This window comes from Lytechinus pictus, chromosome 15 (assembly GCF_037042905.1).
Source record: "Lytechinus pictus isolate F3 Inbred chromosome 15, Lp3.0, whole genome shotgun sequence".
Lineage (NCBI taxonomy): Eukaryota > Metazoa > Echinodermata > Echinoidea > Temnopleuroida > Toxopneustidae > Lytechinus > Lytechinus pictus.
The window spans coordinates 22,472,151-22,500,069 of record NC_087259.1 but is presented as its reverse complement, the minus strand read 5'-3'; the positions used below and the strand labels follow the sequence as shown (position 1 = coordinate 22,500,069).

The 27,919-nt window shown below is 37.4% G+C and overlaps 1 protein-coding gene across 3 annotated transcripts; it reads left to right on the top strand.

Annotated features, from left to right (window-relative positions):
• The first annotated feature begins 6 nt into the window (after positions 1–6).
• On the top strand, positions 7–27,919 carry LOC129277173 (gamma-aminobutyric acid type B receptor subunit 2-like). 3 transcript variants are annotated; one of them, XM_064110485.1, is made up of 18 exons: positions 7–240; positions 7,222–7,558; positions 7,931–8,068; positions 14,328–14,495; positions 15,298–15,405; positions 17,846–17,911; positions 18,606–18,803; positions 19,397–19,657; positions 19,947–20,010; positions 20,827–20,910; positions 21,660–21,810; positions 22,328–22,460; positions 22,960–23,073; positions 23,431–23,553; positions 24,719–24,896; positions 25,546–25,709; positions 26,043–26,246; positions 26,592–27,919. In XM_064110485.1, exons 2-18 carry the CDS (start codon positions 7,247–7,249, stop codon positions 26,667–26,669), a joined length of 2,544 nt encoding a protein of 847 aa, XP_063966555.1. In that variant the 5' UTR covers positions 7–240; positions 7,222–7,246; the 3' UTR covers positions 26,670–27,919. The 3 variants fall into 3 exon arrangements, with proteins under 3 accessions (XP_063966555.1, XP_054769361.2, XP_063966554.1); XM_054913386.2 differs by having other exon boundaries at positions 85–285; XM_064110484.1 differs by having other exon boundaries at positions 85–240; positions 24,719–24,901; positions 25,551–25,709; positions 26,592–26,759.

Genomic DNA, 27,919 nt, shown 5'->3' with positions numbered 1-27,919 from the left:
TCACTTGGTAGCATGGGGTAGCATGACAGGCAAAATGCAGCACTTTTCATTCCTTTATTTTACCACTTATTGACTTTTCCGATCATATCGAAATCGACGTCGGACGGAAGTGATTTTTTTTCTCGTATTAGAAGACATCTGCATGCAAAGCAAAGTTTGTTCGGGAAACTAGTCGGATGGGGCTTACCTTGGATGTTGCGTTGAATTTTGGTTCATCATCATATCATCTCGGCCATGGAGGTAAAATATTTGATTCTCGCCTGACTTTTACTCTAATAAGAAAATGTAAGTGAATTATTTCGACAAGTTTTAATTTTCAATTGTAAAGATGTAATCCAGCCCGGAATTTATATCAATTGTATTTCGCAAGCACTTACATGTAAGCATTCTGCCAAGATCCTTCAAGTTCTCCGAAATCTCAGTTCTCAGTTTAAACTAAACCGATTTAAGCATGATAAAACCTAAAATACAAATTAAGTGCAAGTTCTAAGTTTAGTTTGGATGTGTAAGAAAAACAAAAATTCATATTTTTGGTTTCATAGAGATTTTTTTTCTTAAAACAAGACTATTATTTCGGTACATTAAACGTCATTAATGAGCGCCTCTAGCTGTAAACTGTTAATTCGATATATTTTCAGTGATAGACGTAATAAATCTTACTTAATGATAACCATTATCATTAACTTTCCTACATTTTATTATATTCGATTTAAATATTCCTCCATGCAGCGTTAAATTATCTCTTTCTCCATGTTATCCACAGTTTTAAAAGTTTCTCCTGAAATTTTGATGTAATATATTTAAATTTTATCGAGATGTACAAAAAGGCTCATTCAAAATTGATGTCCTTATGACACAGGCGTCGATTTCTTGTGATGATTGGGGGAGAGGATTGGTGTCTGATTCTCGGCAAGGGCGTGGGACTGAGGGGGGTATCCCCCCTCCCACGGTAAGAAATTGACATGCGAAAATCGCATTTTAGAGCATACTAAAATCACCTTCTAGGCCATAATATTGTAGTACACTTTTATTATAAAATTACCAAACATTGTAACACATAACAAGTTTCAAGTTAACAAGTAGGCCTATTTTATTTTAAGAAAAAGAACAACTCAAAACATTTACAGAAAAATATAGCAGGACTACTTGAATACGGAATAGCATAATAAATGCCCGAAACAACCAAAGAGACCAGATTTATCATGTTTATTGATCATAGATAAAAACATGAAAATACAGTTCTTTGTAAGGTCAAAATTACATTTCTATGAGATTACTACATGATTATTTTTTTTATCTCGTGTAAGATTCTGACTGTTGACATGACACAAACAAAAACGTAGTACCATCAAAGTTTCAATTTTTCAAATAGTATATGTAAGTCAAATCTATTTTGTTAAATTTAGGGCCTATACACCATCTTCACGTTATAGCGTAAGCTCAAATTTCAATGGATCGCCTGAAATGCGTGGCTGCGTAATTTACTACTTTGGATTATTGCTTTGGTACTCTTCAATCTGCATGTTCATTCAAAGTTTCAAAAAGCAAGTGCATAACGAGCAAAGAGACAAATTATTATTGATGAAGATATATTCCCAACCTGTGTAACTTCTGCTAAATTAGTCATGTTAATTAAAGCATATTAAATGCATTTGTTGTTTAAAGCAAATTTGCTTTTATGCACCATCGAAATGAGAGAGGGCCTAAACATATGTATTTATCTATGATGCATAAATTACCGGTTACACTTCGTAATTCCGAAGGTTCGTAATTCCAGAACACGTAAATTGCGTATACCTCGATGTTCGTTAATCCAAAAAAGAAAAAGGTTTCGTTAATCCGAACATTTGCGGCGTTATTCCGAAGTTCTTTAATCCGAAAACAAAATAGGGTTCGTCATTCCAAAGGTTCGTTAGTCCGAAAATAAATAAGGGTTTGTCATTCCGAAGGTTCTTTAATCCGAAAGCAAAATAGGGTTCGTCATTCCGAAGGTTCGTTAGTCCGAAAACGAAATAAGGTTCGTTATTCCGAAGGTTGTTTAGTCCAAAAACGAAATGAGGTTCGTTGTTCCGAAGGTTCGATAATCCGAAAACGAAATAAGGTTCGTTGTTCCGAAGTTTCGTTAATCCGAAAACGAAATAAGGTTCGTTGTTCCGAAGGTTCGTTAATCCGAAAACGAAATAAGGTTCGTTAATCCGAAAGCAAAATAGGGTTCGTCATTCCGAAGGTTCGTTAGTCCGAAAACGAAATAGGGTTCGTCATTCCGAAGGTTCGTTAGTCCGAAAACGAAATAGGGTTCGTCATTCCGAAGGTTGTTTAGTCCGAAAACGAAATAAGGTTCGTTATTCCGAAGGTTCGTTAATCAGAAAATATGAAATAATCTGTGGCGAAGCCGGGAAACCGGAAGGGCAAGCGTGGTGGAGGGGGGGGGGGTAGAAACACCGTTTCATTTTCAATTATTATGAGGATGGGAAGGCAGGGGCGCGGCGGAACATATTTTTCATTTGGGGGGGGGGGGGCAAAGCCAAAAAGGGGCACTTATATTATGAAGAGTTTGTTAGCATGAGGGGTTAGATCTACTCTAAAATGAGACCATTCCGAGATTTTTTTTTTATTCTCCCATATTGCAATATTCTTATGCCAAACCAAATTGTCATGACAAACTACCCTACCATGTGAAAATAAAATTTGGTATAAAAAGAAATCTACCTGGCTTTATATTTGGTTATATTTTCTTTCAAAAATTACCTTTGTGGATCTAACACCTTATGCAAACAAACTGAAATGGATCTAACCCATTTTGAAAAAAAAAATGATAATAATTTTTCTTTGCCATTTTGCGTTTTAATGGTATCATAAGAGCGACAAAAAATCTATACATTGAGACAAAGAAAATAAAATTTGATAAAAAATGGATCTAACTCCTTTTGCAATTGAGCTCTTCATATGTCAAAATGGGCCTTTTGTTGATATTTTCACCACAAGTGATGTCGTTGTGTGTTTTGTAGTAATTAAGTTGGGCAAAGCCTTTTTGAAGTGATTTATGATTGTTATTATATATTTAGGCTTTCACCGCGGTTGGAAAAAAATTAAAATCTGAAGTTATAAACTCGCTTTTATGTCAATTATTGGGCTAATTAGGCTATACTATTAAAAGGGCATCCCGCGCGAGGTGTTGCGAGCGCTAATCACAAGCTCAAACTTTTGGACATTTCAATAAGAAATGAAAATTAAACATTCGAGCAGTTCTCGTTTTCATGAAAAAGAAGTTTATTTAACCAATTATTAACGCGAGCACGAAGCACGAGCTGAAAATTCACGAAATTCCAATCAGAAATCTAGACATTCTAACCAGAAAAAGGGTGAGTTCTTTATTACATAATAACTGAAGCGAGCGCGAAGTGCGAGCAAAAAAACACGTGAATTTCTAACCTGAAATGTATTGTGTTGTATTTCAAAAAGAGCATTTAATTTCGAAAAAAGGGCACACTTCATTTTGAAAAAAGGGCATTTTTCCTTTTGAAAAAAGCAGCAGAACCTATAAAAATCCCCTTATCTTGACACACAGTCCCCAATATTCTTAATCCATTCGTTCGATCAGGCCGCAATTGTTCAGAAAAAAATCGACGTTAAGATGTTTGATCCAAGCGCCAATTTTTGATGCAATATCTGCTTTGACCACAACATACACATGTATAATCCTCCGTTGAAATCATTACAGCATAATATCCTGTTATTTTTCAATAACAAAACCGTTTTTGTTACAAAAATTAATTGCTTTCATTTTCGGAAAAACGAACCCTTTTTTCATTTCGGACGAACGAACCTTCGGATTAACGAGCCTTATTTCGTTTTCGGACTAACGTACCTTCGCAATTACGAATATTATTGGGTTTTCGGATTAACGAACCTTCGCAATTACAAATCTTATTGCGTTTTCGGTCTAACGGACCTTCGGAATAAAGAACCTTATTTTGGTTTCGGATTAACGAACCTTCGGAATTACGAATCTTATTGCGTTTTCGGACTAACGAACCTTCGGAATAAAGAACATATTTTTGTTACTAAAATGAATTTATTTCATTTGCGGAAAAACGAACCTTTTTTTCATTTTCGGACTAATGAACCTTCGGATTAACAAACCTTATCTCGTTTTCGGACTAACGAACCTTCGAAATTACGAATCTGTTTGCGTTTTCGGACTAACGAACCTTCAGAATAATGAACCTTATTTTGTTTTCGGATTAACGAACCTTCGGAGTGAGGAACCTTCAGAATAACGAACCTTCGGAATTACGAATGTCACCCGAAATGACCCTATATCGGCAAGTTCACTTATCACATTCAGATGAGAGTGTTAACTGTTTTCAAAACGGGATTGTCAACTTCAGAAAAAAACACCTTAGGATTAACTGATTTGGGGAACGAATTTCGTTGTTTTTTCTGTGTTGTCAATTGTTATTGATTTCATGTATTTTTATAAATTCATCGATTTTTTTTTCTGGAGATATACTTTTTTTTCGTGCCCTCGAAATATTTGGGGATGATTTTACACGACACCCCCCTGAGTTGTTGTTGTTGTTTTTTTTTTTTTTGGGGGGGGATATATCACCCATCTCCCCCCCCCCCCCCCCCCGGATTGACACCCATGCCTCATGATCAGTACGTTAGATAATTTTAACTCTGAAGATGATGATATCATAAAGGGGTTTAAGAATTGAGGCACTTTCTCGATTTCACTATCATGGCTAAAATGTTAACATCATACCCTTCAAACGAAGTTTATAAGGTGTATAATATGTATTTATATAGGAATCAGGGTATGGTCGATCGGCGGTTGGGCAGGTGGTCCGGTGCAAGCCATGCGGTTCGAACTACTTCCTCACGTATTACCCAATTCTCATGGGATTTTGAACACACATAGGTCTTGGGTAAAGATGTGCATTTTTCGCATGTTTGAGAAATTGTATTGCCATGTTAACATTATATCATGGCAACAATTAGGTAAAAATGTTGCGGTTCGAATTAGTTCCTCAGTTTCTTTCAATTCTCACAAAAAAAATGGCTCATACGTGGGTCTTGAAGTAAAGATGTGCAAGACACATTGTTTTGCTCATGTCGGAAATCGCGTTGCCATTGCAACAACACCATTATCGTAAGGCGTAAACTAGGTACAAATCTTGCGGTCGAGTCGGACTACTTCATAGATTTTTGAACCAATTGTCATGAAATTTGCCACACATATTGGTCTTGAGGTAAAGATGCATGAGACACATTTTTCGTATGTATCGTAAATTATGTTGCCATAGTAACGGTATATCATATAAAAAATCTTTTGGATTGAACTACTTCCTCAGTTTCAAACAAAAATTCATGAAATTTTGCACACAAATCGGTCTTGAGGTAAAGACATCATTTTTTCCCCATGTGTTGGAAATTGAGTTACTATGGTAGTGGCATATCACAATAATTCATTTGTAAATAACTTGCGAATTTAACTATTTCTTCATTTTAAGATCTATGCTCATGAAATTTAGCTCACACATATGTGCAAGACACATTTTTCACATTCGTCAGAAATTGTGTTGTTATAGTAACCCCATATAATGGCCAAAATCGCAGCAAAACTCATTGCGGATTAAACTACTTCCCCAGTTTGTGGTCAGTGCTGATGAAATTTTGCACCAATATTGATTTCCGCCTTTCCGGGTAAAAGAAAATGCAATTCCCTTTTCCAAATGGGTAGGAATTGTGTTGCCATGGCAACACCGTGTAACTGCCAAAACCGGGGAAAACTTATTGCTGTTTGAAATACTTCCTCGGCTTTTTACCATTGCTAAAGAAATTTTGCAAAAACTTTAATCTTCCAATATTAATTTTCCAAATGTGTTGAAAACTGCGTTGCCATGGTAACGACATAGGGCGAGGTATTAATCTCCTTAAGTGATATTAGTTTTCTAGCATTAGAGAGGATGTTTTGTGAAAAAAAAGAGGTATATATTTTGGAGAAATGAAAACCTTTTTTTAGTGAGAAATATAGTTTAGGGCCGATCCGATCAACAACAATGGACGGCCAGGAACATCAACATCTGAAATGCAAGTTTGTTTAAACTATTTTGTAGATATGATGTACATTCATACATGTGTGGTGAATGTGATGTACGGGCATTTTTGTATGTGTCATTTTCTACTCCTGTAAAAATTTAAATGAAATATAATGTGAAAAATGGGCAAAGAACTTTAAAACATTAAAAAGTATAATTTTTCTATAAAGAAAAATAGTGTTAGACTTCCCGTCTCCATTCACCAGACGCCAAATAATGTCTCTCTTCTGATAAAATTCCTTCATTGTCAGATCGCATCTAAAACCTTGGAGACGGTAATAAAATTAGTCACGCCCTGTCTCTCAGAATTATTATATCACAACTCCTAGCTTTCAGCAGAGTAATTTCGTCTACTTCACTCAATGCCTTTTTTTAGAATGGTGGGTATATGGAACAGTTTCCTTTATTGAAAAATTTTGAACAACTTTTCAATAAGTGCCCATTAGGATGAGAAAGTGATGCACTATGGAAAAAAAGTATCAAAGAAGTCAGGTATGAATAAAATGCATCAATATCAAGGATGACAGAAAGAAATTCTGAGCAGAAAAAATAGGAAGAAGTGTAATTGAGAAGAACAGAATTGGAACGCCAAGGATGTTTGAGAAAAGAGAGGAAAATAATTTTGTCCTATTATGTATATTCAGGAAAAATTCAGAAGAGCAATGATAGTAAGCACAGGAATAATATGCTATCTTAATGAAATGACACATTCAGTGATGTAACGGTGGTGATGCATTTTTTTTTTTTGATCAAGCATAAACTATTTAAATGAAAGTTGAATAAAACATTCACGTTTTTGCTTTTTGAGGAAAAACATTCAGTCCCATATGGATGAGACTCATGAAAGATATACTTACTATATTATGGGGTTTTTTAATAACAAAGAGTGTACCAAATCATATGGATTTTATTTCAACCTCTATTTATATAAAGATAAGGTGAGAAATTGGATTACGAGAGATTGGGTTCAAGAGTCATTTCAGGTTTATTCATTTTTAGATGACGTTTTGTTTTCGCAATTAGATAGCTGATAGAGGAGTAAAAAAAATGGAAAAATATTTGGAAAAAGATAATAATTCATCCTTTTTGTATTTATATTTTTTTATGAATCATATAGAACTACTGAAACAGCACTGTTGAAGATGCAAAACACATCAGGAATTTCCATCTACATGTATTTGCTTGTTTGCTTATTATCATGCCCACTCATGATGGCGTCAGCCTCAACGAGCAATTCTACCACGATGTCAACCTCGACATCGATGCCCAGTTCGTCATTGGAGTCATTGTCCATCTCGAAAACACCCATCTATGTTGGTGGTTTCTTTCCGATCGAGGGTCATTGGGCTTTCGAGAGCTTACCCCATACCGTCCAGACAGCAATTGACCACGTCAACGAATTACCAGGGATCCTCGATAATTACGAACTACGCATGCGCTGGAATTGGACAATGGTAAGAAATATGAGCGGGGGGGGGGGGGGGGGGAAGGGGGTAAACACCTATTTGATATAACTAAATGTTTGTAAAGAGTGTCGATAGATCATGACGATTAATGTTGATAAAAAACACCCCTTATTAACTAACAATTAACAAACAATATGATAGAAGTTAAAAAAAATCATCGTAATTAAATTATGAATCTTAATTCAAATCATTTGTAGCCTAGTTAGTCTAGTTTTACCCACTCAGCATCATAAGGCAAGACATCATTATCAAACTCAGCGAAAGTAGGACAAACTATGATGTTTGGTGTTTTGTCGATAAATAATGTATCAGTATATTACCATGCATTTAATCACTTAGAATTATGATTATAATTAAAAGGGGAATCCAGCGAACGCTCTACGTAGCTTGCATGACTTCGTTTCATATGGACCACCGGTTTTGATGACGTGGGGCCCGATGTTTTCTTCTGTTGCTACCGTGGTCAATGAGATCGCTCCCGAATACAACATCGTTCAGGTAATATTCAATGGAAATTGATATTTGTTTTACATAGCATCTGTTGGTTGTTATTTTAAGAATTTATTCTCTATTCCCCACAATAATAATTGATGATAATAATAATAATAATATTTTATAGCGTTTTTTCTTGGAAAGGTACAAAGCGCACTGCATATAAAGAATTTACAATAAAACAAGTGAATGTAAAATTAAAGAACATTGAAAGACCAATGCTGGCAAGCGGGCGTTAGCGGGAAAGTGTGACTGTTCAATGCTCTTAGGGCAATGGCTAAGAAAGCGCGCTTGGCAGCATGGACATCCTCAGATATGGATTACTTTAGTGGTATTAGATCTTAGATTGCCGAATTTACTTTTTTTTGAAGCGCATTGATATATGCATCTTTAATTAGGTCGTACTCGTACCGTTTCACGTGTGATAGCCCTTTGGGTGTGGTTTGATTAGGAGAAGGCATTTGATAATCTACGTGCACGGACGTGTTTGTAGGCAGAGCACGAGAAGTTTTAAACGTGTGTTGGAGATTTCTTCGCTGGGAGAATTGGGACTTCAGCTGGTCCAATAGGCAGTGGGTCTACCTGTGGCAGTGGGTGGCAGTGGCTGGTAGTGAGCTACTGTGGGGCTTGCAGTGGCTGTGGAGTTTGCAGTCTGTGGGTTGCAGTCTGTTGTACTGGTAGTGGCAGCCTGTAGTTTGAAGCAGTTGATTGACCTTTTTCTGACCTTGGGTTTTTTTTTATGTTTCCTATGACGCCGATTAAATGAAACTGCCCTAGATCTGGTGTCCCGGTTTCTTTATTGAACTGTCCGGTCCCTTAGCAAGGTCCAACCCCCACCCACGACATTTACATGAATGAGATCACACAGGTATGAGAGCAAATGTCCGTTAAGAGCTTTGAAAACAAGTGTAGCCGTCTAAACTGGAGTCTATATGTTGTACAGGGAGCCAATGCGTAGTGTTGAGGTGTGAGTGTTCTCGGGCTGACAAAAAAATAAGATAAGACGAGCAGAATGGTTTGGGAGTAGCAGAAAACGATGGATTTTCTTAGTTGTAGTGCCACAAAGGAGACCGCTGCAGTAGTCTAGAGGTGACAGGACCAGGGTACGTACAGCAGCATGCGCAGTGCTTTCATCGAGATATTTCCTGATTCTGCTTAGATTACATATTTGATACATACTCCTGTACATACTCCTGCACAATTCTACAAGTACGATGATACACCAAGCTGTTGGACTGTAATTTCAAGGATGATATTATTATAACATTCCTGACATTGGGAACATGATCATCAAGCAGCATGTGATTGTCAAAGACGACTCCAAGCATGCGAAGATCTGGTGGTGACCGCAACGCAGTGTTATCATGTAAGGTTAAAGTCCTTCAGCAGACGCTAATGGACCTTAATTTAAGCAAATACTACTAGCTCTGTTTTGTCTTGATTAAGGTTCAGCTTGTTTGATGCTATCCATGTGTGAACTTCTTTCATGACCTCTATTAATTTGCATTTGGCAGAATCAATAGTCCGGCAATGATGGATCAAATTTCAGGAAAAGCTGGATGTCATCAGCATATACACGGTAGTCTACTCCATATCTATGGAGAATGTCAGATACTGGCTTTGAATACATCGTAAACACCAGTGGACCCATTACTGATCATTGTGGGACACCATAATGACTTCTCCCCATCGATGTTCACGTATGCGATACTCGTCCCATAAGATAAGACTTCAGCAAGCTCAATTCTCTTTCAGTAACACCATAGTCATCTTTAAGACTTTTGATCAAAATGTTGTGGTCTAAGGTATAAAAGCAGATGACGTGTCCAACGAAAGCAGAATGACACACTTACGATAATCAAAAGCACAAAGAATATCGTACTGCAGACTAACCAACGCTGTCTCAATAGGCCAACTGCGATTCCTTTTATACGCAGATTGTCTTGGGTCTCCAAGATTATTTATTATTTATTTCTGTTTTCTTTAGACAAGGTGGTCTCTTCAGTACATAAAAACTGCTTTTCGAGAGAGCACTGTACATATAAAAATACATATAACAATCATAATACAATGGTGAACATGGTGAACAAAAAAGAAAAACAACATGCAGTATAAAAGAAATGAAATTCAAAAGCATACATATCAAATTGAAAATACACAGATGGTCAGCATCAATGTGATCCATTGGTTGGGCTGAGACAACTCTTTCAAGAAGCTTAGCCAGGAATCTGATGATAGAGATAGGTCTGTAATTTCTTAAGTCCTTTTTCAAGACTGATGCAACTCCCTGACATTGCGGGAATATATTAATCTGATGTCGGCGATGCGTTGATAATGTGCGTCAGCCTAAGTTGAAAAATACGGAGGTGACACACCATCAACCAAGTCGGAAGAGGATCAAAGGGACTCGTTTCTTTGGGGGTTTTTTTGGCGAACATTAGAACAATTTCTGGACTTTCACAGTGAATGGTCGTAAATTTAAGAGTGACGGAACCTCTCTATCTGGGAAACTCAGAACTTCCTGATGAGCATTGACATTGAGATCATCTATGCATTTCCTCAAGCAACTAATCTTTTCCTTAAAGAATCTGCTGAAAGAAGCAGCTAGCATAGCAAGTGAATCTGCATTTTAATCCATGTCAGCACCCCCACTAAAAAACGTTCCCAGGGCCCTGCAGGACATACGTTTATGTCTCCAACGAGAATAAGTTTGCCAGGTGTCTGATTCAGTTCGTCACTGAAGCTGTCAAACTCAGCCAAAACATTGATGTTGTAAGGCCGTTGCTGCTGGCAGGCGGTGGTTGGTAGGCAGCAACATAGTTAAAGGAAAACAAAACCAACGAAGAGAAGCAATCTTATTGAAAAAAGTAAAACATGTAAAATGAGAGGAACAATTTAATTTTTTTTTTTATCAAAATCGGTTTTGAAATAAGCAAGTTATGGACGTTTAAAAAGTCTTGTTGTACTTTGTCTATGGAGATCCTCAAACGTGCTTCAAAATTGCTGATTTCGACAGCTCTCCATTAGTTTTGTACTTTTCAGATTTTCCCCTTCATTTTACATATTTCACAGTTCCTCCTGACCTTGACATATGTGATATGAATTATATTTTCCCATGACATATGTTATGCTCAGGAGGCAAGATGCAATTTGAAAGATAATGAGGAAAATCTGAATTTTTTTGTACAAAATAAACAAATGAAGAGTTGTCCACAAAATCAGCCATTTTGAAGCACGTTTGCCAATTTGATGATCCCCATAGAAAGTACAACAAGACTTTTTAAACGTCCACTACTTGATTATTTCATAACAGATTTTGATGAAACTTTTTTTTTATTGTTCCTCTCATTTTACTCTTTCCAATAAGATTGCTTCTCTTCTTGGTTTTTGGTTTCCTTTAACCGAACGAGCTTTGTCAGTAATAATACAGTGTTCCAATGTTGGGAAGTCAGAAATACTGTTTACCTGATGAAGTTTTAAGTCTGTTCTGAATAAGACGCATACCCCTCCACCACGGCCATTAGTACGTGGGACATTGATGAAAGTATAGCCAGGTTGTGGTAGCTTCAGCAATGACTGCATCATCGCTATCTGTCAGTCAAGTTTCCGTGAGGAACATAATGTCAACTTTGTAGTAAATAATACAGTCCAACAGAATAAGCAGTTTTTTCTAAGCGAACTAGCATTCCAATGACAAATATGTAGTAGGATATCATCACCACTATTCACATCGATAACCTCAGTAGAAGCATAATCTACAGTTATCACATTCAGATTCTTACACTCTTTTCTTCTAGTTTTCACTCCTCCACGCCGACCTCGATACCTCAATATGTTGTTTCCCTCAATAATGAGAGCTCATTGGCAGGCGGTTTTTCTTTAGCTGTATATGACCCAGATTTATAAGGGTTGGTCTTGAATACTGGATGACCAAGGGGCGGGGGGGGGGGGAGGGGCAGTCAAATATTGCTGTACACACGCGTGACCAAATTATTTCCAAACACCCCCTAAACGAGTTTTTCGCGGGCTTTATTTACACATTTTGGCTCCTAAACAAGTTATCGCCAGAATATGACCCCGGGTAAAAAAAACTGAAAAACACCCCTTTAGACCCGTTTTTTTTTCGGTCACGCATATACAGCAATATATTTGACTGAACCACCCCCCCCCCCCCGACTGCATGTGCTTTTTTGCCATTGTTGAGAAGTGATGACAGTGAGTTAAGATTCTACTCGAATGTGAAAATCCTTGGTAGATGCCTTTCTAAATGTCACCATTCGAGTCACAGTCTTTTGACCCATCACAGTCATTGTGAGCACTCAAAAGAATGCAATGTACTATAAAACAGCACGGCTAACAGAACATATAAAGATACAACCAAATGTAATGAAGACTTGAATAGGAGAGCTCCTTGAGTGTGGCAGAAGCATGAGAAAGCGCCCTCTAAAACTCATAACCATGAAAATAGAGATAACAATGATCAATCGATGGAGCATGCATACACCTACCGGCACATCAACCAGGAATCACAATGTGAAACAGGCACGTTCCACTAAAATATCCCCTACCCTTGGATTGCGTCGCCTTGATTTGTTCACAAAGCCAACCCCGTTGCGATTGTGACAATAGCAAACTTTCCCTCCGGAACGCACGACGAATTCAAGAACGCAGAAAATGTATTGAAAATACCCATCAAATTACAATGGATAGCTAGGAGGTATTATTGGTGAACCAGAACAGCAGTTTCGTCCTAAATTTTGGAGCTGACGAAAATTTGTGAATATTTCGTTTGTCCAGAGTCACGGAAGAAACTGCTGTTTTGATACACCGATGTTTGACAAAGACTGGTTTGTCATGGACATGATGAAGGGCTTTTGGCAATAGATTTGTTCTTTAGGCGTCATGCTTGGTGGAGGCAAAAACTCTCCAATGTCGTGGAAATCAAAACAAGTGTGTTAGGTTTTGGATTTGTTAAGTCCTTAATTGGTTACCGATCCGAGTTGTTATGATTCTCCGTCCATGAAAAATGTTTGGAAAACATCCACAATGAGGGAGCAGCCAGAACAAATGCTATTTACCATTAAGGTTTTTAGCACTTTAACGTTGTTAAGAAAGAAGCCATTATTTAGGACTGTAAAAAGAAATGTGATCTATAAGAACATGGTGAAAATCTAGTCCATTCACTTACCCTTTTCTAGGCTGCGCATTTTTTTATTCAGAGTAAAATGCATGTATATGTTTTACATCTCAACTGACCTAAATTTCCAGAGCCTTGAAAGTTACCAAAAAGGAAAGAAAACAAGAATACGTAGAAAAAAATAAGAAGAAAATTAAGTATAATTTGAAAGTAAGACAAGGAAAGTGATTTCAAAACTTATCTTTCTTTATACATGTTCTATAATTTATCATGGAGGTAAAAGGAATGGAGGGACAACGATATGCAAATAGCTTCCAATTTCTAAAGAAGTACAAAAGAAATATACAGGTGCAATGTAACCTTTGGTGGCGACCTGTGATGCCGCCACTTTCATGGAAAACTGAATAATGAATTGTGGCGAAAAAATATAACTGGGATATTTCCATTTTTATTCGAGCACAACATAGATTTTGAACACATGACGAAATATATATCAAAGGCGGATTGTGTCCTTATATAGGGCGAAATATTGACTGATAACAGTTTCAAAATGTGATAAAACCGGATAATTTGACATTTTTTAAATCAACATTTTACAAAATCCCACACACTTCCACACTTTAAAAACGTTATGATTAGTTTGTTGGATTGTATGAATTTGTGATGCTATGTGTCAGAATTGCGGCCAAGTGCGGCCAGTCGATTAATTTCAAATCATATTACAAGAAATATTGCAACATTCATTTTTGCTGTCCCCTGTGAAAGTGAGCAATGTGTCTGCTCATATTATCCGACCAGAAGCAGCGTAAAGTAATTATCATTACAAAAGCATGTTTCCTTTTGTAATGCGCCTGTAAGTCTGTAGTTAGGCAGGAATCTTTTGTCCAAAATCTGCGAGAAATATGCAATGAAACACATGTGTAACATATTTTATCATTGCGGCATCAAAGTGGTTATAAAGGGAAATTGTTGGATGGTTCTCCATGTCTTAAAACTCTTTGGATTTATTCACCAAAAAGTCTTTACAAGAATTCCTGCAACAGTTGTTCCCTCATTCTCAGGCTATCGATTTGTTTTCGCAAAGAGGTATTTTCTTGTATACAAGCAATTACATTTTACACCCTACAGGTGGTGATTGCAAGCTCCAGCACCCTCAATGATCGCACTCACTACCCCTTGACTGTCCGGATCTCGGTGGATGAAGATCTCCTCAACCCAGTTAGGGTAGCCTTTATCAAGAAAATGGGATGGAGTCGAGTAGCCATTATCTTTGAAGATACAGACTACTTTAGAGAGGTAAGCTCGATAGCAGAGGCGTCGATCATGGGGGGGCAGGGGGGGCAACCGCCCCACCAATGAAAATATTGGGGGGGGGGCAAACATATCGTTTTGCCCCCCCAATAATTCCGCATGTGCAAAAAATAAAATAAGATTGTAGTGTTACACAGAAATCAGCAAGCGAGATTGAGATACACAACTCGTTCTTCATCTAAAATCGTGCTCAAAATGTCCGGTTTTCAGATTAGAATATAAAAAAATTTCAGCTCGCGCTTCGCGCTCGCATCATTTCTGTAGCAAAACCCTATACTTTAATGATTGAATAGGTGAATAGAATGTCCCGTTTTTAGTTCTATACCTCAAAAGAACTCCCACTTCGATTTGCAATAATCTTTTGTTGGATATATTTCTTGTTCTTTATTAAAAACGTCAATTAAACTCTTTGTTTTTTAAGATCAAAATATCAAAATTTTCAGCTCGCGCTTCGTGCTCGCATCTATTATTTTTTAAATTTTTTAAAATTTAATTTGTTGTTGAGATGTGTGTGTGTGTGTGTGTGTGTGTATATATATATATATAATCTATATATATATACATATAGGCATATGTGTGTGTGTGTTTGAGTCTGTTTGTTTTGTGTGATCGAACGCCTTTGGAAAGTTGATTCATGATTTTGCCCCCCCAATCTGAAAAATGGATCGACGCCCCTGCTCGATAGGCCTACGATGTGAACGCTAGATTAGGAAGTTTCCGCTTAGACGTAGCATTTCTTTTTCGTTTATGCTAACGTCATTGTTGTTTTTGTTCTGTGTTGTCTTAGAATACGAAGCAGCTGACACTTCTACTACGTCAAATTGACGTCACCGTTCTCGCTACTGAAGCCGTGAACGACATCAACAGTGCAGAAACCCAACTTGAAAGTTTGAAGGTACATGTACCTGTGTATGTGCATGTTTTCTCTTGTTGTCTTTGTTTTATAAGCCTAAGGAGCTTACGATCTAATGTGTTTGATTGTGTGGCGATAAGTTGGCAGAGCATTCCGGATCCACTCGAACGCACCTTCTGCACATGCTCGAACATGTCGAACTCGATCTATGCTACGGTTTTGCTACCGCACTCTGGCGTCTTCCCAATTTTCATTGCATTCATATTCAGACAAAATGGTTAGCAATTAATCGGTAACATGAAAGGGAAATTCTGATTGGTTCCTCATCAGTCTACTGAGCTAAATGCACATGCAACGATGATCGTGATAGGCCATTTCATTTAGCGATTAATCGCTACGGGACCGTGTTCTGTAATCACAAACCGGACCTTTTGCATTTCCTCGGAGGAAACTCTCTACAACGCACCAATTCCTTTGACAATGCAAGTCAAATCACAATGGATAGCTGATAGGCTTTTGTCGAAAGTTGATATGGACCGGGACAGCTTCGGAATCTCTTGTCTGTGGAAAACAACATATTTGCGACTGTTCTTCCGTAGTAAATCTTCGGATGATCTGCTGTCCCAGTCCACCAACTTTCGACAAAAGCCTCATTTTGATTTCAATTGCATTTCCAAAAGAATCGATGCGTTGTAGAGAGTTTCCGCTTAAAGCCCCAGTCACATATAGACCCCGGACCGTCCCGGATCTGATCCGGGGTGGTCCGGGGAGAGATCCGTGTTGGCGCCTTGGGCATCCTTGGAGGTCCGTGTTGGTCCTTGAACGTCCGGGAGGCCAACACGGCAGTTTTTGACTGTCAAAAACATCCGGCGTCATCCGTGGACTGCCGGGTTGGCAAAGCCATCCGGGATGGTCCGTGTAGCTGCCGTGTAGGTCCGCGTGGCTGCCGTGTAGGTCCGTGTAGCTGCCGTGTAGGTCCGTGTGGCCGCCTGGAGTATCCTTGGCAGTCCGTGTTCTTTTTCCCCATCAAATCTTTACAACGCTATTTACTTTATGAACTTTTCAGTAGTTGTTAAACAGTTGGCACAAACATGCTTAATTTATTTATGATTAAATGGATAATTGAATAATTCAGGATACTTTCTTACGCTGTGGAGATTGGCCCCAACCTAATATTTGTAAACTTAGTGCATGTATTAATAATTCTTTTTCTCTTTTTTTTTCTCTAATATTTACCCCCAACTTTGTCTGTTATTATTATTTCACATTTCATTTTTTTATATGTTATATGTATTTGTTATGTACCTGTTACATCGAAATTGTACATTAAGTTTCATACTACTGCCCTGCATCGACAGTTATGCGTCATGATCTGGGCCTATTTCAATTCTTATTATGTTTTCTATTGACTTTGTAAATTTCTTTCCTTTATTCTGATTTCAATAAAGTGATATCAAATCAAATCAAAATAAAATTTGTCATTCAAGATTTAAAGTACTCAACAACTACTGTTAAAACAGTAAACTGTGTTGTATTAAAAAAAAAAGCGTTTTTACTGATTAAGGAAGTTTTGAGTTTTGATATCTTTTTTTAAAAACAACATAATATAATATTGCGACAAGGATGAGAAAAAATAAAAAATAAAATAAATATCAGCTCATTATTATGAGCAGATTTTCATTTGACGTGCTGGTCAATATAGCTGCCGTGTTGGTCCTTGAGCTGACGTGTTGGTCCGTGAAGCTGACGTGTTGGTCCGTGTAGCTGACGTGTTGGTCCGTGTTGCTGACGTGTAGGTCCGTGTTGCTGACGTGTTGATCCGTGTTGGTCCGTGTTGGTCCTTGTAGCTGACTTGTTGGTCCGTGTTGCTGACGTGTTGGTCCGTGTAGCTGACGTGTTGGTCCGTGTTGCTGACGTGTAGGTCCGTGTTGCTGGCGTGTTGGTCCGTGTTGACGACGTGCTCTGCCGGCATGGTCCGTGTAGATCCGTGTGAAGATGCCGTGTAGATACCGTGTTTACAGTCATCAACGCTCAATCCGGGGCAAAACGATCCCGGACCTCCCCGGATCATGCCGGCATTGCCGTGTTGATCCGTGAGAATCCGTGTCTATATGTGACTGGGGCTTTAGTAAAAGCGAAAACTCCCTATTGATCAAAATGGACCGCTCTTGGATAAATCGTGTGAAGCTCAAATGAGTTCAAGAAAATGTGCACGGTATGTTATAAATTGCGAGTGTTTGATAGTGTAAATATAAGTACAAAATAAATCCCTACAAACTGAAGTGACATTCCACTATTTATGTGCCAGATTGAGTTTTCTTTTTCTCAAATTTACCGTCATATAAAATCTAATTACAAAGTCCAGTTATAATTTCTGAGTAGTCGCTGTATTATAGTCTCTGTATCACATCTCAAAGGATCAAAATCATCGGTTTCTGATGAAAATGGATTATATTTTTCATCCGCTTTTTTTATCTGGCAGCGTCATGATGCTAGGATTATATTTGCCGGGTTCCTGCCAGATCAAGCCGCCATTGTTTTTTGCAAGGTATTTCTCCCAATTTACTCGATTTTTCTTTTTTTATAATTCACTCTTATTCAAATAATATGCATTGTAGGCCAACCTACAATATGTGCCTGACACACCATGAAGTGTAAAAGAGTAAATTTATTATATAATTATATTATGAGGAAGGGCGGGCAATCTTACGGAAATATTTACACAAGCCGATCAATCCGCCCTTTCACACGGTAAAAAATCGTAACTTGAATGATGATTCCAGTGAAAAATAAGGCTAATAACGAATATTTAGCACGTGTGAAACCAAACTAGAACAGGATTAGAATCAAGAACGCTAATTACAGTCACGATTACAATAGCAATCATCATTACAATGATGATTAAGGATTCCCGTGTGAAAAGGCCCTTTATAGCTTTGAAAATGCCAATTGTTGTGAAGCAATTACGGAAACGATGCGCTGAGAAAATATTATGTTTAGGAACTTTGTGTAATAGGTAAAAAATAATGCATATTGGCCTGTTCCATCTTATGAAGTCATAAATTAAATGTATATGAAACTTTGTGTTTATTTGACACATTAAACAGGGAAGTAGGATCAAAACAATTAATTCCTCAGTTTATTCAACGATATTTTACCGTCCGCGATTTTCATATTTCAAGCTTTACTATCATCTATTTATTTATCTATTCCCTTTTAAACGACATCATGAATCTTTGTAGATTTATCAGCAAGGGCTTTACGGCTCAAAGTACGTCTGGATCATACCCGGGTGGTTTCCTGACGGCTGGTGGAAGAACCATGACCCGGAGGCAGTCCCATGTACTTCTGAGGAGATGGAGATGATGCTGGAGAATCACATTGGTTTCGATGGAGATCAATTTGTCTCGGATGTTGAGTCAATTGATTTCAACGGTGTTGTAAGTTAAATCTCGAAAATAGAAAGAATCATTAAAGAAAGAGAAATAAGAATTCAAATTAAACATAATTGACGCATTATTTTGGGGGTGTGAAAGAAATCTTACATTGGGTAATGATGGTAAGTGTGAAAAGAAACAAGGAAGAAGACCAATCAGGCTTTGAACAAAGAATACGGGAGAAGGAGTAGGAGGAGGAGAAGAATTATAAGAAGATGAAGAAGAGGAGAAGACGAAGGAGGAGGAGGAAAAGAAAAATAAGAAGAAGAAGAAAAGAGGAAGGAAAAGAAGAAATTGGAGGAGGAGGAGGAGGAAGAAGAAGGGAATAAGTAAGATGACCGCAAGAGGAATGCGGAAAGAAGGAGGAGAAAGAGGACTTACCGTACATTAGATTCAAATCGAAATAAGACGACAAAAAAATGCTGAATAAAAAAATATTGCAAAAAGAGTATTCGAAATGTTGTAACAGAAATCACTTCCAAAGCATAATTTACGACTAAACATGTACCATACTTATTGTTGATATTATTTTCCTCCTTACTCGAGAACAAAAATTTGTTTCGTTTTCCATGTTTTCATGCCTTTTCAAAATTCAGAAGCCGCAACCTCATCACCTAGAATATTTACGCGCACTTCACGAGATGGACGACAATTCCCGCGACATTTATGCATATGACAACCTCATCACCATGGCGCTCATACTAAACTCATCTATAGTAGATGTAGAACAACAGCCATATAACAATGATGGGGATACAGTCAGACCAAGAAGACTGGATGATTTTACCTACATGGACAAAGAAATGGCGGAGGTGTTCTTTAAGCATGCTGGGAAAATATCGTTCATTGGTCTTACGGTAATAAGTTGAAAATAAAATAACGTTATTATCATGATTTCTGACGAAAAGCCATTGATGTGAGCAGTTTATATCTAAATTGTATACGAATGTTGATTATCCGATGTCCCACTGGATAGTACTGAACATGTATAGAATGTAATATACTAATGAAGATTGCAGATCTGCACATAAATAACTACCATGAATACCAAGTGTGCATAGCTATAATGAATTACACGAACAAGACTACCATCTGAGAGGTTTTATTTATATCAACTCTTATAATTATGTTTAATGCATTGCTCAGGACAAGGTAGAAATCAGATCCATGGGAATCAGAAGTTCACTAGTCTATGTAGAACAGTCCGTTGGTAAGAAACTCACGTGCTTTGCACTTTTTGATTAGATTTTTATGTTTATCCTTTATTAACTCTTAACCTTACCCATCAATAAAAGTAGAAAAAAAGCAATAGTAAATTGTTGTATCACTACCTTTACCATTAATCCTACCACTACAATTATCATTATCTTAGACGTATTTATTACTTACCATTATGTTTCGTTTTCTATTCTTCATACACTCAGTCATGTCGGGTATAGTATTCCCGAGTTCCATGGATAAGTTCTCTCCAGCAGTTGCCATCCTTCATCAAATGAATTATTCATTGTATTAAAGAACAATATCATTTTATCTTATGTATAAACATTGCTGGATTGGGTCTTCTTCCAAATTTCATCCGTTTATCATTACTATTGCATTTTGATTACTCTATTTTATATATTTGTATCTAATTTCTGGAATTCAAATAAACCCATAGGCCAGTATTCTGAACTCAGGTTTAAATTAAACCCTGTTGTGGTTTAACCATGGAGATCCCATTGGGGCATAAATCCCTAACAGTACACATCCAATTCATCAATTTATTTGACACTCATTTTCATTTTTCATAAATTGTCGGGGAATGATAAGTAACTGAACTATTTTGGTATTTTTCGTCACTATGAAAGCAACAGGAAACAAACTAACAATATAAGCATTTTTTTTTTTTTTTTTTTGGCTCCCCGTAATTTTAGCACAGGATTAGACTGTGGTCTAAGTTAAACCTCAATTCAGAATACGGGACATGGTTGAGTAGAGTTAGAAGCTAAGTTGCAAAATAAATCTTTATTTTCTTGTATCCTGACAGGGTCCAATGTGTTAAAGATCATGGCTTATTCAGATAAGGATGGGATGTTCCATTCCGTGGGGAATAGATCAGTGACGTGGAAAGGTTGGAATACAGTATTATAAAGTTTTACATGGAGAAAATGTTTTGCATAAGATAAGAAGGAAAAGGTGTAAAGAGTTATTCGGTATCGACATATCTATTTTAACATGAATTAGGTATAGATTTACAAGAAAGCGATGAAGAAGAACAAGAAGAAGAAGAAGAGGGAAGGGGAGGAGAAGGAGAAGACGAAGAATAAGAGAATACAGAAGAAAAGGATGAGGAGGAGAAACCCAAAATAAAATAGAAAAAGGAGATGAAAAGGATCAGGAAGAATTTTTTTTTAAAACAATGAATAGAAAAATAACTGCAGAGCAATAGCAAAAAGCAACACAAAAAGGAACGGAAACAACAAAAACTGATAGGAGTAGACGGAAAGGTTAAAATAAAGTAAGATAAATGTTGAGATAATTATGTAAGAATATGACGAGAAGAGTACTAAATTCAGAATATAAAAAGGCGATTGAAATCTAAAAAAAACATTTCATTATTATTATGTATACACTCTTAAAAATGTTGGGCAACATATACTGTCCACACAACAATTGGTTAAAACCTTATCCAATTCTGGACAGTTTTAAACCAATAAAAAGTGCTTTGGGTGAAAACTACACAGTATTGGTTAAAAGCTACCCAGAGTTGGATATTTTTTAACCGACTGTTGTGTGGACAGTATGTTGCCCAACGTTTTAAGAGTGTATTTTTAAATTCATGGTGGTCATACTGCGTCTTTCCGAAAAACATACTTGCAGATGGGAGGCAACCTGTTGATGGGATCACATACCAACCCATTTATGAGAGAGTTTCCTCCAGTGTTCAGATCGTCATCTACTCTCTGTCTGGAGTCGGTATAGTGTTATCACTCATCTTCCTCGCACTCAACATCCATTACAGGGAGTATAGGTCTGTTTTGAAGGGAAATATTACGTTACCATGGTCATATTCCACAGTAAAACCGCCAAAACCGACTCCAGACCAGTCAAACTGTTTCGAATTAAATATCAGCGTTCGGTTCGGAGTCGGTTTCGTTGGTATTACAAGAAAGTTTTTGCACCGCGACGCGACTCAGTAAATTGATTAGAAATGCCGGCCAGATGACAATGAACAACTAGGTCTTTGTCGAAAATTGAATTCTTCGTTAGTTTCGGAACTGACGAAAAATTGCAAAAGTTTATTCTCCATAGTCCAGGACGATGATGATGATCCATAGCATTTATATTGCATCATATTTCTGCTCAAAAGTCCAGGAGGCCAGGACCAAACTAGTGTTTTTCAATTCACCAATTTTCGACAAAAGCCTGACAATACCTTTTCTATATTTTAAAATTCGTCGAGCGTCGTTTCTTAGACGTTCTTAATAAATGTGAGAAAATATGCAACATGGAAAAATAGCAAAATTGACGTCTTGTTTTTTCCCCAGAACAATCAAAATATCAAGTCCGATACTCAACAACCTAATCTTTATCGGTTGTCTGATGCTTTACATTGCTACCCTCATTCCTGGGCTCGACACATCGTCTTACAGCGAACGTAGTATCATCGTTCTGTGTCACGTGAGTTTAAACCTACGTAGATTCCTCTTCATATAATCATATCGATTCCCATGATATATTGAGCTAGGTTAGCCATCATCTGATTATCGTCCTCTTCTCTGATTCACTCAGATCTATTCGTTTTAATCTTACAACTATTTATCGCAGTAATAAAACGTACTTCAATTACCATGCCCATTATAACTGTTTTTCAATATGAATCTGTCATCATATTTTTTCATCCCATGTGGGCGATCCCATCCACCCCCATATATTTTTCATGTAGCGAAAAGAAAAGCGTTTAATCATACTAAAATACCCGTTCTTATGTACCACTTTATAAAAAAATACTCATGTCCATCTCATCATACACTCAAATACTTCCTCACCTTCATTTGATACGTCTTAATCAAACAGTTATTGAAAAAATCGTCAAAATGTGCCTCTCGTCATCATGATGGTTACGACACAAATATACTGTTGTCATAATCAAATATATATATACTCATTTTGAACTTAGGTCCAGACGAGCCTCATCAGTATTGGCATTTCTCTATCGTTGGGGGCTCTCTTCAGCAAGACTTATCGTATCCATGCAATTTTCAAGAAAGCCGTGGAAAGACTAAAAAAGATTGTAAGTTTTGTAAAGTGTGAACAGACAAGCAATCCCAACGATTGAAATTAACTCAGTAGATTCTTTTTCTTCTTACACCGGAATTTCATGTGTTTTTTCATCGGGGTTTGCATAGAATTCGCTGTTAAGCTACCTGTATCTGCGACTCATGTGAGTAACTTGTTTCACGCGATATGGGCATGCGATAAAGGAGACTATTTTTGTTGAGTATTTGAAGTTTTATAATTTTTATTGCATCTTGTATTCAATTGTTGACGAGAATTGAGTTTGCAAATATTCCATTTTGTTCTTCCGTATTGATGAAAGTGATCAAGGTTTTATTGTATTCTTTTTCTTTTCTTTTGCATTATTTTGTAGAACTTGCCAGATTCTAAGCTCATTCTTGGGGTTTGCGCATTGGTACTTGCTGACATAATTATCATCATGTTTCGAGTAGTGGTCGATGACGTTCACGTGACGTCACACTCTTTAAACGCTCAGGTAATATATGCATGATGCCTTGATCATTTTATTTTGAATTCTATTCCTAATGGAGACGAATCAGCTATCTTCTATCTAAAAGGAAGAATACATATATTTTTTATTCCATGTACCGAAAAAGATATACTGTATGATGTGAATGCGGTATTGTGTGGGTGCGCGCAGATGCGTGAGGGTGTGTGCATTTTTAGTGTGTGTGCTTTAAATCCCTTACAATCGGAGACGAGAAAGTGATACATTTCTATCGCACCGGGGACATTTCGAAAACTGGAATGGTCCCCGGTGTTTTAGTCAACTGCAAATCGACGATAAATTGCCCCTAACGTCCTCGGTTACCGGTGGATTCCCATATAGAATCGTCTCACCTTGCATACTAATACGGGAATGTGTGTCCACACTTGCAGACAGTTTAAAGAGTGGGTTTCTTTCCGGGGGGGCACTTACATTGATGAGTGGATACCATGCGCGACCATGGGGTCTCGAAAAGCACCCTAAACACGTATTTTCCATATTCTGAAAATGCACCCCTTAACAAGTATTGGCGTGTGAATTCAAACCCTACCATTAACAAGTATTGGAAACAAAACGATGCTCTTGGCAAGTATTCCCTGAATTGACCCCTAAACAAGTACAGCGATATTGTTATGTCACGGTCGTCGGTTTTACATTTATATACCTACATCATTGGGTTTATTAGTACAGCCCCACCTCCCACATCTCGTGCAAATCGTACTCTAAACACGTAGTGTTGACTCTTGGGGCAAAAATTACATCCTTTATAAAAACATTTTAGTCTTGATTTTTTACACCCTCGCAAATTTTACCCTAAACACGTAGCTTTCCTAGCAAAAATAGTTACCCTTTTTTCATTATTTTAGTGTTTTTGGCACCCTTATTACGTTACGTACGTAACGTGCCCTATCTTGAAAAAGACATCCTTTTTACGTGTTTTTGGGGGTCGCGCATGGTATTCACTCGTCAATGTAAGTGCCCCCCGGGGTTTCTTTACCGTCCACCTTGGGCAGGATTTGCACCCATGTAAGAGTGTGTTTGGGTGGGTTTCTTTACTTTAAAGATTTTGACATTAAAACAGAAGATTTTCACGTTTTATCACATTGATCTTCAAGCGGAAGATAATTCCCAATGCGTTTTTTTTTATTCGTAGCTTGATACAGCCGATCCAAACAAAGAATTATACATCGTACCGACTGTGCGGACGTGTGAATCATCCAATCAGATCATCTTTCAGCTCATCATGTATGGTATCAAGGGTATCCTTCTCATGTTTGGTATCTTCCTGGCTTGGGAAACCAGAGATGTGACCGTCTCCTATTTGAATGATAGTAAGGTCTTGACTAACTTCCATGTATTACCAACTTTAAGACCGCACGCCGACGGGCCAACGTCCACATGATGACGTCATATCATATTTTCAGTCCGCTATCCCACCTTGCTCTCTGTGTGATGTCTATTTAGGAACATGCAATTTAAAAGTCCCCGTTAGGATTGTTTTTGCTATAGTTAATGATGATGTCGAGCCACTTTGTGTTCCTTTACAAGATATATTGCCGAAAATGTTATGCCGTCTGCAGAAAGAAAAAATAGGATGCCTCCTTTGTAAAATGTGTTACACTTCCTGAATTTGCAACTCAGCAACATCAGCAGCCTATGACAAGAGTATGATCCCCAAACCGATATATAATTTCAAAGTAAATCTGTCTAATATTGGGACGGTATAACATCAATCATAGCGGTCACTGTTGGCATTACCGAAATATTCTTTCATATTATCAGAATTGTCGTTAGTATGGTTACTATATCATAATTTATTTGTTTTTACATTTACTCGGCGTTCACATTGATCTTCGAGCGGAAGAGAATTCCCAATGCGTCAGATTATTCCCCCTAGTATCCTTTAATACTAATAGTCGCATAAACCTCACCCCCTCTCTCCAGAATTTGACCGAAAGTGTTTTCTATCCACAATCCCAGGTAAGTACATTGCGTTCTCTGTATACACGATAGCGGTAACGATGGCGATATCCGTTCCAATGATCAACGTGTTCATGTACCAGATCGATGTCTATTTCATCATCTTCGGTTGTGCCATTCTCTTTGCGAACACTACCGTTCTGTGTCTGGTATTTGTACCGAAGGTAAGGATGTTGGGAAAGGGCATTCACCATTTTCATTTTCCGCTTGAAATGACGAGCGGGGGGGGGGGGGGGGCAATGATGTATGATTTGGGGGGATGACGCTCGAGGCAAGCACAAAATTGCCCCTCTTCTAATAACACCAAGGACAAGCCCTAAAATCCCGACCCTATAAACCTTTGCCTTCATGCCTCTTCATGATATTAAAATTTCTTGTCCCTTTTCTCTGTTTCCCCCTCTCTTTGTTTTTGTATTTTTTATTCATTATCATTTTAACCAAATGTGTTAATGTATCAATATTGTTGATTTTGTTTTGATTTGGTTCCTTAAACATAGATTTTGCCATTGTGCTGCTGTCAGCTTGGTCACGGTGACACTGATTCGAGTCAAATGACGCTGAGCTCTAGTCATATGATGCAAAAATCTTCTCGTGGGATGACGAAAACTGAAAAGTCATCCAAGGCTTCGTCATCCCACCATGCCTTCCATTTCCGGTCTGCTGACGAGGGAATAAACCAACTTACGGACGAACTGGAAAAGGTGATTCTTTGATTAATAAAAAAAAAAATTCTCACTCGTATAAGAAAAGTTGGCAAAATTTACTAATTGTAACATACATCGAAAGAGAAAGAAAATCATGAATGCAATTAAATGTGTGGGCTAACTGGTCGAAAAGAATAAATATGTAACTGGTCGTAGCATCCTAGCTTCTTCTTACATGCTTTATTCAATACATCAAGCTTTTATTCATACAATCTTTATCAGGATATTTACGGAAACAATTCAGCACTGAATTGATGTCGCTTCTCGACACTGCAAATGTCAATTTTACTTTAATTCAAATCGACACATTTCAAACTTATTTTATTTCTTTTCAAAATATAGAAACGACAAGAACTGACAGCCCTTCAAATTGAGTATGAACGACTCTCTTCAGTGGTATCTCAAGATTGCGAGGGATAACATGGAATAATTTCTTGAGAGCGGATGTACTAACCAATCCCATCATGTAACATTTGCATCATCCCATTATCGATGATTACGCATGTTAATATATTTTTTTTTTTGCAAATTGTATTATACCATGTCTTTATAAGGAGAATATGGATGTGTGTTTGGGGATACCCAAGCTAGTGAGAGTGGGAGGGGGTGAGTTGAGAGTGAACAGGAACCAAGGACGAATAGAAAAACAGTGGTAGTAGCCATTTTCATAGAAGAACTTAGTCGTGTGAGTCGGGGAGGATCCACGAGGTCGAGGGATCAGGAGATCGTTTTTCTATTTTTTTTTCTTCTATAAAGATGTTTATTTATATTGAAGACTTCCGGCTTCGCATATTTTTTTTTCATGTAAACCGAAATATATTTCTCTATTCGCGGTTAATAACAATGAATTACGAAGGGGGAGGGTATGAAAAATACTCGGCCACGTGGAAGACCCCTGAGAGTCGTAGTGGACATGTATAAAATCTTGTTTTTGGTTTAGTGAAATCATAGGGTCCATGCTGAAATCTTTGGATGGTAATTCAGTAATAGTTCGTTTTAATACATTGTAGATAAGTTTTACTCTTTTTTTGTTGGGGGCATTATTTTGCGTCTGTTTGTATATGTATATATGTTAATACTCGGAATGTTTATATATGCTTATGTTTTTAAAAAGCACTATACCCGCAGCTAGTGAAAATGCACTTTAATTAAAATGACAAGAAGAAGAATGAAACCTTGGAAGCAGCTTCCGTGGTAAATGATATGATTAGCCACTAATTTAATTTTCTAGTAGTTAGGGATTTTCGTCGCCAAAATTTTCCCTGCTAAATTTATCTACTTCTAATTTTCTTTTGCATATATCTACTCGATTACGATTGGGAATTGGTGTCAATTAAATTTTCCAGCAGACATGTGAGTGCAATAGGTGTAGTATTATCACATCCAACTACAGCATGATATTCTTCTATTACCATATAATCAAATCACAACTGTTTAATGTCTAATTAAAGAAAAGATGAATACAACCAACTTTATCCCAATGTTGGAGTAATAAAGTCTATGTGAGATTATGATATTGATAAGAGTGAATTGATTTCTGATGGAGAGGCTGATATCAGGGCTCCTTTCCATAAAGACTTCTTTATAATAACAAATGCACAATTTCTATAACAAATTTACTATCAGCCAATCAGATTGAAGGATTCCAGTAGCGTTCAAGTGTTATTGCA